Below are 15856 nucleotides of genomic sequence, written 5' to 3' on the forward strand. Positions count from 1 at the left end.
CTAAGGATGTGTGTACCTTCTTGAGGTGGGCTGCTGAGCCAGAGCACGACCAGCGCAAACGCATGGGACTGAAGGTACAATATATATACAACAAATTGTATCTGGACTAGGTGTCTTTTGAAAATTTCTTTTGCTAGCTTCATTATGTTGGTTATTGTGGGTACACATTCCAAAACAATACTTTTTAATTACTTTAATCTAGGCAGTTACAATTTGTTTTTCTAAGTCTGAGCATACAGACACAATGGAACAAAGTGTAAAGATGGAGCTTGTTCAGGAATTAATCTTTACATTCTCTTTCAGTTGCTGATGGGCTCAGCCATCCTCATCCCTCTGCTCTACTACATGAAGAGACACAGGTGTCTGTGATGAAGAGCAGAAAGATGGCCTACAGGCCTCCCAAATAAAAGGAAACAAACACACCCCAATCTGGGCATAAAAGCTACCAGAGAGGGCTGCATTCAGTGACCCCACAACGCTCACCTCACATTGATCATATGGACACAGAGCAACAGATAACACACACATGCCTTTCTAAGAGGGTTAGAGAAATAAGGGTATATATATATGTTTATTCCTTCAGAAAAATGCCTTTTTTTTAGTTGTTGGCATGGTAGAACCAATGGTGTGACAGATTTTCCTGTATCTGATGTATTATGGTGCGAGTTTGTGTCAGAGCGTTGTGGCGTTCTTGAATGCACCCTCCACAAAGTTTATGTTTGTTTGATCTGCATTGAGTCATTGCTGCTAGCAGCTCATGTCTTGACATCTCGTTTCAGACACTTTGTCACAATTGACTGATAAGTTAATTGATTGCCCATATTTGTAAGATACTCAGTTACACACGAACGCAGAGAAATGGTTGCCCTCAAAGTTTATAACATCCTGGAGTGTGTGTAAATCCATCCTCCCCCTGTCGTCTCCACAAAGCCGCTCAGTGGATCAAATGCAACCTCTGAACCTCTGTTTTACTGTACAAAATAAATTATCTTAAAGGAAACTTTGTGTGGCGGTTTGTTTTGTCCCTAGTAGCAGCAGCAGTAGTCGTTACTCACCAAGCTTTTCAACACTGCTTGTGTCATTCTGATAATTTCTGCTTTGTCGTGTAAATATTTAATAAACTGGTGACCTGCACAAACTTTGCCATGAAGTTATAATTTGTTGACCACTGCATCACTACCATGCTAGTTTGTAGCAGTATTTTGACAGCTTTACATCTCAACATTGAAAAATTAAATGTTTTAAAAAAGCATTAATATTACTGTATGGGGTTGGAATGTGTGGTTGCATGCTGCTCCCTAGCCGTGATAAAGCTGAGCATGCCAGCTATGTCATTTAGAAGTCAACAAAACAATGTTTTTAAATTATTTAACATTAGATTTTGTGATTATTTTTCTGTTGCTTATTATTTGAAAATGCTTGTCAGGAAGTTTCACCTGCTGTTATCTGAAAGTTTTATGGCAATACTCCTTTGCGCCAGTAGATGGCAGTACCGGTAAGGATGACTGTAATGCTTTACAGCAGCAGCAAGTGAGCGAAGTCCTAACACGAAACAGTGAAGACAACACAGAACGAAGGCGACGCTTTAATAAAACTGTCTGCAGGTGAGAAAAGTTCACAAGCGAGATATACAGTTATGTTAGAATGACTGTGACGCTTTTTAGGCATATAAAGTGACTAATGTTAGAAGAAAGGGCAGCTAACCACGGTTAGCTTCGGTAGCTAATGTCGAGCCTGCAATTGTCGGACTCGACATTAATGTCAGTGACCTGATTTTGATAACTGTACTACTCTCAGGTAGGTTGATGTATCGGGAAATGCTGGATTCAGGAGCTGACATAGATAGTGTTGTTACAGTAAAGAGTACATATTACAGCATGTTAGGTAGTTTGTAATAGTTGCATTTATATTGTAATCCTTTACTGATGGAGCAAGCATGTCAGTATTTACACAGAAATGTCTTGTGTTTTATTTGCAGTGCAAATAAATTCGTCAGGCACCTGGATGGAAACCCTTCAAACAGGACAGTGTACCAAGAAATCAGCACCATTAAACAGATTGAGTTGGGGTGAGTTTCTTGTGCATTTCTGATTGGAGGAATTAGACACTTGTTGCAACTGTACTTAGCCTACCAGAGTAAACTATTCATATCAAACTTGCAAAAAACACCAGTAAATAACAGTTCAGTCATTTGGGGCCAGCGTTATTTAAAAGCATCTGCTGCTAACATCTTGGTGCCTGAAACCACAAGTTATTAGTGCTGTGTTGGCAGCATAGGAAGGATTTTAGACGGGATGTTTTGGCTCAGTGTACCTGTAGGTCACAGAGGTAAGCATCAGTTTCTCTAAAGGTTAATTAACTAAATGACACTATATGACAAAAGGATTTTTAAACAGTTGCAACTTTTTCTGGATGTTGTATTTTGTTGTATTGGACTGCATCAGTTTCAGTTAGGTGTATCATTAACTGCCAGCTGAGTGTAGACTGGTTCTGTTGCTCCAATACCGTTTTCATTCATCTGTCTGTTCTCTGTTCTGGTAACTGTAAGATAGCACTACCAAGGGGTGAAATCGGCCCCTGTACTGCTTCCCCCACTGTAGTTTGCTATAGTTATAGTACACAGTTTTTTTCACATAATGTAGGCACTGTATTACCAGGAAAACCAAACTGTTTTAACAATACATCAACAAGAACCTGTGTGATAATGTGCACAGCATAATCAAAGTATTTAAGGGGCTTTTTTAGAATACTTATAAAGCATTGTGTTGTTCATCTCTGATTGTCCTGTTCTGTTGTTACAGAGATCTTCACTGGTAATATCTTTAGTGGCACTTCATTTAGAGTGTTAATATACGGAAACAACGTGTCAGTGAAAGTGTGTGTGAAGGTGTGAATGTGTGAGTCTGTATTCAGATCAGAGAAAGACAGTAGTCCGCTGTTCCAGTCCAGCTGAATTCTGATCCTCTTTAGCTTTGTCACCACTGTAAGCGCAGTTTCTGGCTCTGTTGGGGAGCGTGCTCTGTATTTACCATCACAGAACCCTATTCTCCATAATCCAGACTGTTTCTTTCCCTTCCTCTCAACGGACTCGGCTGCCACACCCAGAAACCAGAATGTGCTTTTTCCAACATCAACATCCCAGCTGTGAGTCCCTGAGTTGAAACCCTCAGAGCCCAGGACAGAGTGAAAGGAATCAAACCTCTCTGGATTGTCAGGAGGGTTTTGCACCTCTTCATGTCTACACTGGTCAGATCCTCAGACATCATGAAGTGAGGATGAGCAGAGTTTGGATCCAGAATCACAGGAGTGTAGGAGACCATCTCCTTCATCTTGTTCCAGATGTTGAAGGTCAGGTTGCCCAGGTGTTTGGCCACATCTATCAGAGCTCCTGAGACCAGCTGTGGATCCTCCATCAGGGGGCGCTGCTGGACTCTTTTCACTGCAGCCTTGTAGTTGAGCAGGAATGAGACGTCTTCAGCTCTCAGCTCCTCCTCTGTGGCTCTGATTGTGTGTGAAAGAGCTGCTATCTCTCTGCTCAGAGCCTCAATCTTCTCCTTCATCATCTGACTCTTCAGCTCCTCTTCCTCCCTCAGAGCACTGATCCTGGCCTCCTCTTCCTCTTGTAAAACTGGTGAAGCTTCTTAAACTGCTCCTTAATCTGCCTCTCTGTGTGTTGGACCTGGACCTTAATGTGTTCTGCTGTTTGATCACAGTTTCCTTAACTTGTTCAAACAGCTTCAGTTTCTCTTGTAAAGGCTTCAGGGATTCCTGAAGCTCCTCTTTGATCCTGTGCAGCTTCATCGATGGGTCTGAATCTGTGGTTGTTGTGTATCTTTGAATCTCTGCAGAGAGACACACTGGCTGCTGATGGTCCAGACAGAAGAGCTTCAGTTTCTCAGAGTGCAGACTGCAGAGACTCATACTCGACTCTCTGATCTCTCTCCAGTAAGAAGGACTCACACAGGTTCTTCAGTGCTAAACTGACAGTTTACACATAGATGATCTTCTCTTACAAAGTGGACACTGCTGTGTTTGTTTCTCTCTCCACCAGCTCTGCAGACAGTCTTTACAGAAGCTGTGGCTACATGACAGAACAACAGGATCTTTAAAGATGTCACGGCAGACAGGACAGGAGAGATCCTCCTCTGATTGGGAAGCCATTTCCTCTGCGAGTTCAAATGAAACACATCAGGCAAAGTCAGCCACCATCTCTCTTCTAGAAAGTCACCTGACACTTACTTTCTCCTTGAACTGTTTTTGTTAAACTTACATGCAAGTGGAGTTGCAGCAGGTTGAAGTAGCAGTACTTTAGTATTTTAGTAATCCAGTATTTGCTTCTTTATCTGTACTTTTTCAGTGGAAGCTGTGAGTCTGAAGGTAAATCTGCGTCTTGGTCTGTTTGTCTCCTTAGTGAGGGAAAAATAACAGACTGTGTTTCCTGCTTTATGTCAGGTGAGTTGGGTAAGGGGTGGAGTCAGACCACTGCCAAATGCTGATGTGTTAACTGTGATACACAAAAACAAGTTTCAAGTTTCATTTTATTATTGGTGCTTTACCTTAATCTCCCATGTGAAAAAGTATTAACCCTTTAAGTGACGAAACAGTCAAGTTAATTGCAATGAAATATGTTAGGAAGACAAGATTAACAGAATTAAAGTAGGTTCAAGTTAAAGAATACTTTTATTTTCACATTCATGAATAATCTACAGACAGAATAATGGAACAAAATTAATAATTGACATGTACTTAACATATTCTAACTGTAAAAATGCTGTTTCCAATACTTTGAATAGCATCACTTAAATAGACATTTAAATCACTTTATACATCTGTACATCTATCAGTTTTATATATGAACTAATAACTTAACAACTGAACCTTGCAACTGTCTAAAATCATTTTAGTGACACATTTCAGACCCGTAAGTTCTTCAGGAGCACTGCCACCGTTGCAGTCATGGCAGACTGGTTTAGGTCTTGCATGTATTTGATCTAGTGGTTGCAGTGCATTGTTGGATGAGGTTGCACTGTATTGCAGTCAAACTTGACTACAAGTTCAAGTTCTTTTTTTTTACCTGAGCCCTCAGCGTTGGCACCCACACTGAGCCTGTACAGTGGTGTCATGTAAGTGAATGAGGGTTTTCAGACAGTGTTAATGTCTGTCTGAACACGGCCGTACAGAGACCTTTATTGGTATTATCTTCAGTGGGTGTATATTTACAGTGTTAAAGTATGAGACACCCTCTCGGTAAAAGTGTGTGTAAAGGTGTATATGTGCATATTAGTGTCCAGATCGAAGAAGGACAGCTTTCCTCTGTTCCAGTCCAGATCAACTCTGATCCTCTGGAGCTTCTTCATCACTGAAAGAACAGTGGAGGGATCTGATAAGAAGCGTGCTATGTATTTACCATCAAAGTACCCTATTCTCCACAAACAAGACGGATGTTTTCCCTTTTTCTGGACAGACTGTGCTGTCACACCCAGAAACCAGTCTCCACTGTCTCCAACCTCAACATCCCAGCTGTGATTCCCTGAGTCAAAGCCCTCAGAGCCCAGGACAATGCGGAAGTAGTCAAACCTCTCTGGATTGTCAGGAAGCTTCTGTCTCTCACCAAGTCTCACACTGGTCAGATCTTCAGACAGGACGAGGTCTGGATGAGCAGAGTTTGGATCCAGAATCACAGGAGTGTAGGAGACCATCTCCTTCATCTTGTTCCAGACGTTGAAGGTCAGGTTGCCCAGGTGTTTGGCCACATCTATCAGGGCTCCTGAGACCAGCTGTGGATCCTCCAGCAGGGGGCGCTGCTGGACTCTTTTCACTGCAGCCTTGTAGTTGAGCAGGAATGAGACGTCTTCAGCTCTCAGCTCCTCCTCTGTGGCTCTGATTGTGTGTGAAAGAGCTGCTATCTCTCTGCTCAGAGCCTCAATCTTCTCCTTCATCATCTGAGTCTTCAGCTCCTCTTCCTCCCTCAGAGCACTGATCCTGGCCTCCTCTTCCTCTTGTAGAAACTGGTGAAGCTTCTTAAACTGCTCCTTAATCTGCCTCTCTGTGTGTTGGACCTGGACCTTAATGTGTTCTGCTGTTTGATCACAGTTTCCTTTAACTTGTTCAAACAGCTTCAGTTTCTCTTGTAAAGGCTTCAGGGATTCCTGAAGTTCCTCTCTGTGATCCTGTATAATTTCATTAATAGGTTTGAATTTGTGTCCAGCATGTGTGTCTGAATGCAGACAGATGAGACACACTGGTTGCTGATGGTTCAGACAGAAGAGCTTCAGTTTCTCAGAGTGCAGACTGCAGAGAGGCTCAGACCCTGCTGAAGTTCTGGTCTCTCCATTTAGTACAAAGGTCTCACACAGCTTCTTTAAGACCAAGTTGCAGGGTGGTTTACTCCTCGATGATTTCCTCTTACAAACTGGACACTCTTGTATTTGTTTCTCTCTCCACCAGTTCTTCAGACAGTCTTTACAGAAGCTGTGGCTACATGACAGGACAACAGGTTCTTTAAAGATGTCACGGCAGACAGGACAGGAGAGATCCTCCTCTGAACGGTGTGACATTTTCTCTCTGTGTGAAGCTGAAAACACACCAGGCATAAATCACGATCCGTCACCTGTGGCTCCACATTGACACTTACTTTCACTTTGAGTCATGTTTTTTTCCTCTCTCTTTATATAAAACTCACATTCAGAGGTTGGTGTTGGAGCAGGTTGAAGTGGCAGTATAACAATATTCCCCTCTCTAGCTGTCCTCTGTCAGTGGATGTTGTTAGTCTGATCTGATGGTGAATCTTACTGGCTGTGTTTTTTTGTCTCTAGGTGAATGAGGAAGCATGACAAACTGTTACTGGCAGGTTTCAGGTGGGGCAACTCAGGGGTGGAGCTTTAGTGATGTAATACTATTATTAAGGTTTCTCGATACTCATGGGATAGTGTCAGTGAAATACCTTCACAACCACAAGAAAATTCCATGAAATCATAATTAGTTATTACCATAAAGACACTAATGTCTGTGTGGCCAGATACTGACTCTGGTCTGTGGTTTTTAATTAAGTCAAGTATACACAGGTGGTGGTTCATCTGTTAGGTGTTTTATGGTATTTACTGAAGGTCATTCTTTTTGTTGTGACTGTGAGGGGATTATTCTGATATAACTCTGCCAATATATTACCTCTAATTATTATCTTAATACTCTGTTTTTCATCAACATGTTTTCCAAACTAAATATAATCCCAGTATTACTCTCAGATAAGATTTTGCATCAGTGTTCCCTCGTTATTTTTGGGGGACTTTTACTCTAGATTAACCTCATTATTGAGAGCAGAGCAACCCATTTCCCCTCGTTTTATCATGTTAATCTAATTTCCTCAGTATTACACTCATGGTTTTGCCCCATTATTTAAAGAATTGTTATTAATTTACCAAGACTTTTTCATTGTTATTAGCAAGATATTTTTGTCATAATACCAAAGTATTTCCCCTGTTTTACCCTGTTGTTATAACAGTACTAATCTTATTTCTGTATTTTTACTGAGTCATAATGGTGGAGCTGTTGGCCTCATACTTTGATTTGTAGTTTCCCGCACAATTTTCATCATTTTGATCATTTGTATTGTGCATTGAGGTTCTTTGTTGCAGTTTGATTCATTAAGCAGAATTTATAAACCTAAGAAATACATCACGTTTTGCATCATTCTGATTATTCTGTAGAGAGATATTCTAACTATTGTATTTCTTTTGTTTTTTTTCCAGCACAACATGAACGTGACATCAGACTCCAAATTTCCACTGAACAGTGTTGGACTGTGTGAGGTATTTGTGACATGCTGCTTTTCAGAGCTGGCTGCAGTTAGATGCAGCAAACACCTCTTTATCAAGAATATGAAATTGAGGCAGGAAAATAATCCTCTGCAGTAGAACTGGTTAAAACATAACATCAGACTGGATGGCAGGAGTTGATAAAGTGTTGTTAAAATTACACTCAGTGAATCTCCCTTTTCACTTCTTTCTTTATTATTTTATGTATCAACTTGTTAAATCAACACACCATCAAACATCTATAGCTCAAAGAAGTCTCACATGTTCTGATTATTAACAAACTGTTTTATATAAACTATGAGCTATAGAAACACTTGTGTTATTGTTCTATATAGGAGCCATTTGCTGCTGAGGGGAATACATTTGCCAGTCCTATCTCAACAGTCCTGTCATCTGTCAGCGTGGAACATTTCTATAACTTAGACCCATGTTTGAATGACAAGAAGCTGTTACTTTTACAGAGAGCAATGTTACATATTCTATATCTGAAAGAGTTCAGTGGATTGTCCTCAGTGATTCATGAGACTGTATTACATCATAGCAAACTAAACTGTCACAGACATAACATTTATAGGCCAAATATAATACTGTTACCCACCATGTCCCCATCAAAGCAACCAAAGATAGTTGAAGGTATTTATAAAAGACGAACAGCATATTGTGTATTATATCATCATGTTCTTCATCTTTAATTGAGCTGCTCTGTTGTAACAGAAATGTTCACTGGTAATATCTTATGTGGAATTTCTCTGTTTGGGAGATGTATGGAAACAGTCTCTCAGTGAAAGTGTGTGTGAAGGTGTGTATGTGTGTGTGTTAGTATCACGATCAGTGAATGACAGTTTTCCTCTGTTCCAGTCCAGATGAACTCTGATTCTTTGGAGCTTCTTCACTGAGAGAAAAGTGATGGGATCTGGTGGAGAGTACGCTGTGTATTTACCCTGATTTAACCCTATTCTCCACGATTGAGCCAGTGCCGCCATATGCCCCTTCCTCTCACCAGACTCTGCTACCACACCCAGAATCCAGACTGCACTGTCTCCAACCTCAACATCCCAGCTGTGAGTCCCTGAGTTAAAGCCCTCAGAGCCCAGGACAATGGCATAGTTGTCAAATCTCTGTGGATTGTCAGGAAGCTTCTGTTTCTCTCCATAACTCACACTGGTCAGATCTTCAGACAGAATGAGTCTTGGATGAGCAGAGTTTGGATCCAGAATCACAGGAGTGTAGGAGACCATCTCCTTCATCTTGTTCCAGATGTTGAAGGTCAGGTTGCCCAGGTGTTTGGCCACGTCTATCAGAGCTCCTGAGACCAGCTGTGGATCCTCCATCAGGGGGCGCTGCTGGACTCTTTTCACTGCAGCCTTGTAGTTGAGCAGGAATGAGACGTCTTCAGCTCTCAGCTCCTCCTCTGTGGCTCTGATTGTGTGTGAAAGAGCTGCTATCTCTCTGCTCAGAGCCTCAATCTTCTCCTTCATCATCTGACTCTTCAGCTCCTCTTCCTCCCTCAGAGCAGTGATCCTGGCCTCCTCTTCCTCTTGTAGAAACTGGTGAAGCTTCTTAAACTGCTCCTTAATCTGCCTCTCTATGTGTGGACCTGGACCTTAATGTGTTTTGCTGTTTGATCACAGTTTCCTTTAACTTGTTCAAACAGCTTCAGTTTCTCTTGTAAAGGCTTCAGGGATTTCTGAAGCTCCTCTTTGTGATCCTGTGCAGCTTCATCGATGGTCTGAATCTGTGGTTGTTGTGTGTTTTTGAATCTCTGCAGATGACACACACTGGCTGCTGATGGTCCAGACAGAAGAGCTTCAGTTTCTCAGAGTGCAGACTGCAGAGAGGCTCAGACCCTGCTGAAGTTCTCTGATCTCTCTCCAGTAAGAAGGTCTCACACAGGTTCTTCAATGGCAAACAAATAGGTGGATCACTCTTTGATGATTTTCTCTTACAAACTGGACACTCATGTATTAGTTTCTCTCTCCACCAGCTCTGCAGACAGTCTTTACAGAAGCTGTGGCTACATGACAGGACAACAGGTTCTTTAAAGATGTCATGGCAGACAGGACAGGAGAGATCCTCCTCTGACCTGGAAGACATTTTCTCTCTGACTGAAGCTGAAAACACAAAACAAGCACAAGGATCAGTCAGTTGTGGATTCCCTAATACTTTTCAGTGTTTCAGTTTAAGTTACTTTCACTTTCAGTTATGTTGTTTATAAAACTCACAGTCAGTGTGTTGAATTGTTGCAGGTTAAAGTTGCAGTGTTCCTGTTTTCCTTCCTGTAGCTGTCCTCTCTCTGTGGAAGCTGTTAGTTTGGTCTGAAGGTGAATCTTATTGAAATGTGTCTCTCAGTAGTGAATGTGTCTCTCGGTACTGAGGACGAATATAAATGGCATTTCCTGGTTTGTGTCAGAGTGGTCAGGTGAGAGGTGGAGCTTTGACAGGTTATGTCTCTGAATACACCAGTGGTGAGTTTCATGCCAAAGCTGCTTCATGGACATTGTTGAATGATAAACAGTGCGCAGAGCTGTAAAAACTAGTTCTTAATGGTATGCTTGTTTTCACCTTTTATATATGATCCATGTTTAAGTGGTATGACATGGAATTAATCACACATGTTGTGAGGTTATGAAGTCAGTCACTCAGTAAAGGTTAATACTCTTTCTCTCTATCATCTCTGTAGATCATCTTTACAGAAGCTGTGGCTACATGACAGAACAACAGGTCCTTTAAAGATGTCATGTCCCAGCAGTGCAGTGTCTTAGTCTCCCAAAATTCCCCTGCTGAATTCTGTCACACCTTTTCTGCTAAACTATCCAATAACTGCAACCAGAGGTGAGTTCCATTCCAAAGTGTTTATATGATATTGCCTCAGTAAATTTCCCCATTGTGGGAATAAAGGATTATCTTAGTAGACACTGTAGATCAGTTCACTTCAGTCAGTTACACTTCCACTATTTCTACTACTGCATTAATTGTTCACCAGAGAAGAACCCTATGTTGTTTGTGATGCACTAACCTTTTTTGTTTGGCTGCTATCGATTAAAAAATTCTACTTGCAGATTTCTATTTAAATATAATGAGCACCTTAAGGCTTTCCACAGTTTGATATTAGCTTTCAAGCTTATTTTCCTCATCCATCTGTTTTCCGACGGTTATAGAAGCAGCAGACTAAATGAATTATTGTTTCGATCATTACAAGGCAGAAAACTTTTTATTTATGCTAAACATACATCGCTGTGCTGATAATATGTACTATGAAATAATGCTGTCAACATTAAAGTCATTAAGTCTTAATATAAGGACTGGAAGCTGTAGAGCCCACCACTACCATGGAAACAGAGATATTCATATACAGTATCCTGCTGATTTACCTTCTACATAAATAACAATGTAGAAATGACAGTTTGTGGTTTTAGGGGAAGTTACATGCTTGAACTATTTCTTGGCAAACAACAGAGCAAACAGGCGCAGTGACCGTGCTCAACTTCCTGAAGTCTTCTTGTTACACTGAGGTTTCCCTCTTCTTCCAGACTTTATGCTAAGCTAAGCTAATCACTCTCTTGCTCCAGTTTAGTAATAAGTGCATTTCCTAAACTGATCAGCTGTTCCTTCAACTGTACTCCACAGTCACACAGAGGCAGGGTTTAGGAGCCCTTCCTCTGTGCCTCCAGTCATCACATCCTTACATCCACCCTTCCTTTCACTGAGGGTTAAATAAACAAGTGTGCTGTTGGTTTAAAGCTGCTACAGGCCTTCATTAGGAGCTAATCTGGTTCTGAAAAGGTTTTCCTCCCTGCTGCTTCAACCTGCATTCAGACGCGACGAGCTTCATCTGCATCACAACACACACAGATTAGGCTAATAGCATTAGCGGATCTCAGTGGATCATTATTATTGCCATCATTATCATTATCATTATTATTAGTTTAAACTCAGTCACAGAGTTGTAGCAGGAGGATGGACGCATTTTTAGTGTGAAAACTAAACAGATTTTCTACTTTGGTAATTTAGAAGAAAAGGAGGAGATTCTGTTTTGTGTTTGCATCATGGTGACAGTTTTTAAAAAAGGCTCCTCATCCTAATCTCACACACACACACTCACGCAGAATATCACCTGAGGGAAAACGCAGACACAGACACACACTCTCATACAATCACACATACGTACAAATGCATTAGGGTGAAGTGTTTTTGTTTCTTTAAAACTTTGTAATTACTCTCTCTTTTTGCAGAGTTTGATTGTGAAACTGTGTAAACTAAAAATGTAAATATGCTATCTTTAAGTAACAACAGACACACACACTCAGCAGAGATTAGCTGCTGTATGGAACCTCAGGGAATCTCATTCACATGGAAAACCACTTCTTAATTCTAATTGGTGGCCAGTGTAAATCCTCCACTCCCATTTAAACAAGCCGTCAGCAGTTTGTCTTCCTGCTGCTTCACATGTTCCTCAGACTAAACCATCCATTCACCTCTCACTTTATTTCATACCACAGACCCAAAGTTAAGGACCTGTGAGATTTTCACTAAAAGCAAATCAACCTGTGGAGCTGTTTTTTTTTCCCACTGTGAAATCAGAATAATTTGTTTTGGTTGTTGTCAGCAGTTTGGTAAACAGCTCTCAGGGCTGTTTGTTGATCAGTTAGTCAGATCAGTCGTTATGGCATCCACTCTGGCTCCTGTGACAGCAGAGAGCAGGCCACCATTTTCCATCGATCGGATTCTGGGTTTGGAGCTGGAAAGACCTGGAAACTGCCTGAAACTCCACCGACCGTGGGCAGGTGAGGAGAAAAAGTTTTTGATTTAGAACCTTTTCAAGTGTCAAGTGAAGAGTTAAAGAGCAACGGGTCTGTAATATGACTTGTGTGCATCTGGAAATGGAAATAGAACTGACCCATTATTATCATGTATTTGCAAGAAGTGCCATTTCAATCCAGTGTTTTTTGTCTCACCTATAAGAATGTGCTGTAGTTGACAGTGAACTAAAATGGGAAATCACAGTTGAGGTATTATAAGATTATTATTGATAACGTTACCACTTTTTTTAACATATACCTGTATCAGATGATGAAAGAGGCTCTTTTGAGAGGAAAGGTTGCTTGTTGGGAAGTAGTTAATTTCCATCTTTCTCTTAATTGGCTGCTATTTGGTACATTCATTTACAATCTTTCATTTTCAGTTTTCCCTCCCTTTTTTTTGCTTTTTTTTGTTTTATTTTGCCTGAAAATGTTGAAATTAAACTGTTGGTTTTTGACGCTGACACAGCTACAACTCATCTTTAAATCAACCCATGGCTGTTAAAGATTCAGCTTTGAGACCCGTTTTATTCAAATCCTTAATTTAAAGAAAATGTTTTGACAGTTGAAAAGTAACCCTCTTAATGAACTTTCATTTAGTTTCTCTGGTTTCTTTATTAATTATTTGGGGTATTGTTCTTGTTCTTGTTTGGCTAAATTAGTTTTGGTGAATTATAAACCAAACAAAAACTAATAGAACTTAAATCCCAGTGTTGCATGAACAAAACAGGTGAAGCATAAAATAGGCATTTTGTTTTTATTATCACTCAAAATGTTTTATGTTTTCTATAGATATTAAACTAACCACTGTTAAATAGATTGTCAAGGCGAATTTAAGCCCTAATCTCTTTGTCCAAAGTCTGTAAAAGTCCTTTAATTCAGTTCAATGTTGTGTAAATGAATTATTTCTTGTATTTCAGTTAGAAAAGGTGTTTAATTTCTTTTGTTTTTTATTTTGTCATTAATCCAGAGATCGGAGCAGAGAAGGAGAACAGAGGAAACAGTCTCTGCTCCAAACAACAGCACCACCATCATCCTCAGCAGATCAACTCTCACAGGCCAACATCAAGCTGGTATGTTGGACGCAGACCACGCACTGCCTTCACCAACAGCCAGGTAATCACATGATCAATCAGCTAATAGAGCCTTTGTCTTTTGTCTTTTAATCTCTGACTTCCTCTGTGTGCATGTGTGTGTGTCCTGCAGGTGAATGTCCTGGAGACGGTGTTTCAGGTGAACTGTTATCCAGGTATCCAGCTGAGGGAACAGCTGGCAGGGAGGCTCGACCTGGACGAGGACAGAATCCAGGTTCAGATTAACTCTATCATTTTATTCTGAAATGAAGATAGCTCTGCTGCTCTGTGGAAATCCCCAAATTTCCAAATATGTCCCGCTGATTTGGGAGAAAATGTGTAGATTATTATGCCCATAACATGTAGAGTATTTCTAGCCAAAATACATACCATACTGCCAGGACTTGTGTTTGTTGTTTCATGCTTGTAGTCCCTCGTCATTCACTCTCAGGTCACTTAATGATGACCTGAGGCAAATTAACTTAAAGACAAATTAATGAAAATTCACTTTGCCCCCTTGTATTCCTCCTGTGGCCACACTGGCTGCCATTCAGTTAAAGTTATACAGCTTACTTTATCACATTTTTATAGTAATGTATTGTGGAAACACTGTGGTAATGTGAAAGGTGGTGAGCCCACAGAGGATTATCAGCTGTATCTGCAGCTTCCCTCAGCTTTATATAGTGAGTTTCAGCTCATTGTTTAACAACTTCAACTTCAGCTGGTGAACATAGTGGAGCATTTAGCAGCTAAAGAGCCAAATATTTCCCTAAAACAGAGATAAAGGAGAGTGAATATTGAATTTAAATGTGTACATGAATGCTAAAAAAAATCAGTTGAATAACAAATATCACCAATCAAAGAACAAAGAGTATGTAAAAGTATATAGCAAAGTATATAAAAATAAAAAAGAAAGAAGATAAGAGAGAAATATCCTTCATGAAAACTTTATGGCTAGCATCTCCTCTGCTGATATTTCTGCCAAATGAATTTTCCTCTCTCCTGTCTCAGATCTGGTTTCAGAACCGGCGAGCCAAGCTGAGGCGTTCCCTCAGAGAAACCCGCCTGAAGCTGGTCCAGACGGCCGTGTCTGACCTCAGGGTCAGACACCAGGTCATAGGTCAACTGAAGGCCAATTGGAACGTACGAGATGACCCGGAGCTCAGCCAGCGGCTCACCTCTCATCTCCAGCTGCAGGTGGAGGAGGAGGAGGAGGAGGAGGAGGAGTGATGCTGATGAAGGACTTGAGGGCTTGCCTCTTTCACCATTCAACCTATTTCTCATCTTGTGCACGACTGTTGTCTGTATATAATCGGTTTCTCCCATCCTCTTTCTTTCTTCTGCCTTCCTTCCAAATGTTGTACAAAAGGACAAATGTACAAATAACTGCTGATAAATGAAGGTCTCATTTGCTCATAAAACCTCATGTAACAGTGCTTGTTTTTGGCTTTAACACTAAACTGGATCCCTCTGATTGTCAGTAATATAGCGGAGGTATGAAAGTCTGTTGTCCTGAAGATTTGGTTTGGAGATCAGACTTTGTTATGACGAGGTCTGTTCTGGATCTGCCTCGTTATATTATAGTGTCTTATTATGTGAATAGGTTTCTGTTTTTCTAATCTGTACAAAGTCTAAAAACTCTAATAAAAGTATTTGAATCTTGTGTCTGTTCCCTGCATGACTTCAGTATGTCTTTAAGATGTGTCAGTTAAGGTTTTTAAAAAAAATACCAGTAACCTGGGGGAAAGTTACATTTTCAGTGCAATTTCTATCCTCAGTATTTGGTTCAATCCAAAGCTAAGCACTGATAAACAGTCTTTAGAGATGTATACTGTATTAAACCTGCAGATGAGTTAAGTAAAAATTTTGAGGTTCTAAATATTACAGGATGTTACTGGAATATGGGGAATAAAATAGCCACAGCTGATGTGTTTGGGAAAGAGACACTCTATTTGACAAATAGTAATAGTAATCTGCAGCCGCTCCAGATGAATGTCATATTTCGTGCATTTTGTTTTCTGTCCAAAACTTTATATTTTAGGGGACTGAAAAGTGCTCTCTGTAATTGCTGAAGAAGTGGAACCAGACAGTGATAATGACAGGAAAGACACCTGAGGAGATTCCTTTCAAGTTGCTGCATGTCAGAGGTCACATGGGGTCAGTAAAATAC

At 40.5% G+C, this 15856-nt stretch overlaps 5 protein-coding genes across 7 annotated transcripts in view; 2 read left to right on the top strand and 3 right to left on the bottom strand.

The window, feature by feature from the left end:
- The window catches only part of ergic3 (ERGIC and golgi 3), a 43027-nt gene that overhangs the window by 10444 nt on the left and 16727 nt on the right, over positions 1-15856 (top strand). The gene's annotated exons all lie outside the window — the stretch shown is intronic.
- The window catches only part of LOC108890803 (reactive oxygen species modulator 1-like), a 29118-nt gene that overhangs the window by 2277 nt on the left and 10985 nt on the right, over positions 1-15856 (bottom strand).
- On the bottom strand, positions 3632-10179 carry LOC108874397 (E3 ubiquitin-protein ligase TRIM39-like; the record flags this gene model as incomplete). The annotated part of the gene is given in 4 exon segments (XM_051074265.1): positions 3632-3679; positions 9412-9545; positions 9548-9925; positions 10037-10179. Coding segments are annotated over 3 exon segments (543 nt in total), but the record flags the coding sequence as incomplete, so codon positions are not given.
- Positions 4580-6727, bottom strand: LOC127138937 (nuclear factor 7, ovary-like). The gene has a single exon (XM_018662831.2). The coding sequence runs from the start codon at positions 6591-6593 to the stop codon at positions 5217-5219; it is 1377 nt and encodes a 458-aa protein (XP_018518347.1). The 5' UTR covers positions 6594-6727; the 3' UTR covers positions 4580-5216.
- On the top strand, positions 10592-15310 carry LOC108874400 (homeobox expressed in ES cells 1). 2 transcript variants are annotated; one of them, XM_018662834.2, is made up of 5 exons: positions 10592-10646; positions 12424-12598; positions 13584-13729; positions 13820-13921; positions 14698-15310. In XM_018662834.2, exons 2-5 carry the CDS (start codon positions 12478-12480, stop codon positions 14914-14916), a joined length of 588 nt encoding a protein of 195 aa, XP_018518350.1. In that variant the 5' UTR covers positions 10592-10646; positions 12424-12477; the 3' UTR covers positions 14917-15310. The 2 variants fall into 2 exon arrangements, with proteins under 2 accessions (XP_018518350.1, XP_018518349.1); XM_018662833.2 differs by lacking the exon at positions 10592-10646 and having other exon boundaries at positions 11023-12598.

The sequence above is a fragment of the Lates calcarifer genome, linkage group LG12, assembly GCF_001640805.2.
Source record: "Lates calcarifer isolate ASB-BC8 linkage group LG12, TLL_Latcal_v3, whole genome shotgun sequence".
Classification (NCBI taxonomy): domain Eukaryota; kingdom Metazoa; phylum Chordata; class Actinopteri; family Centropomidae; genus Lates; species Lates calcarifer.

What these genes read in the sequence shown, in the direction of transcription:
- LOC108874400 (XM_018662834.2), top strand. Translation starts at nt 12,478, where the DNA reads ATGGCATCCACTCTGGCTCCTGTGACAGCAGAGAGCAGGCCACCATTT. An exon ending in ACTCCACCGACCGTGGGCAG is followed by an intron (nt 12,599 to 13,583) that starts GTGAGGAGAAAA and finishes TCATTAATCCAG; the next exon opens with AGATCGGAGCAGAGAAGGAG. An exon ending in TGGACGAGGACAGAATCCAG is followed by an intron (nt 13,922 to 14,697) that starts GTTCAGATTAAC and finishes CTCCTGTCTCAG; the next exon opens with ATCTGGTTTCAGAACCGGCG.
- LOC127138937 (XM_018662831.2), bottom strand. Translation starts at nt 6,593, where the DNA reads ATGCCTGGTGTGTTTTCAGCTTCACACAGAGAGAAAATGTCACACCGT.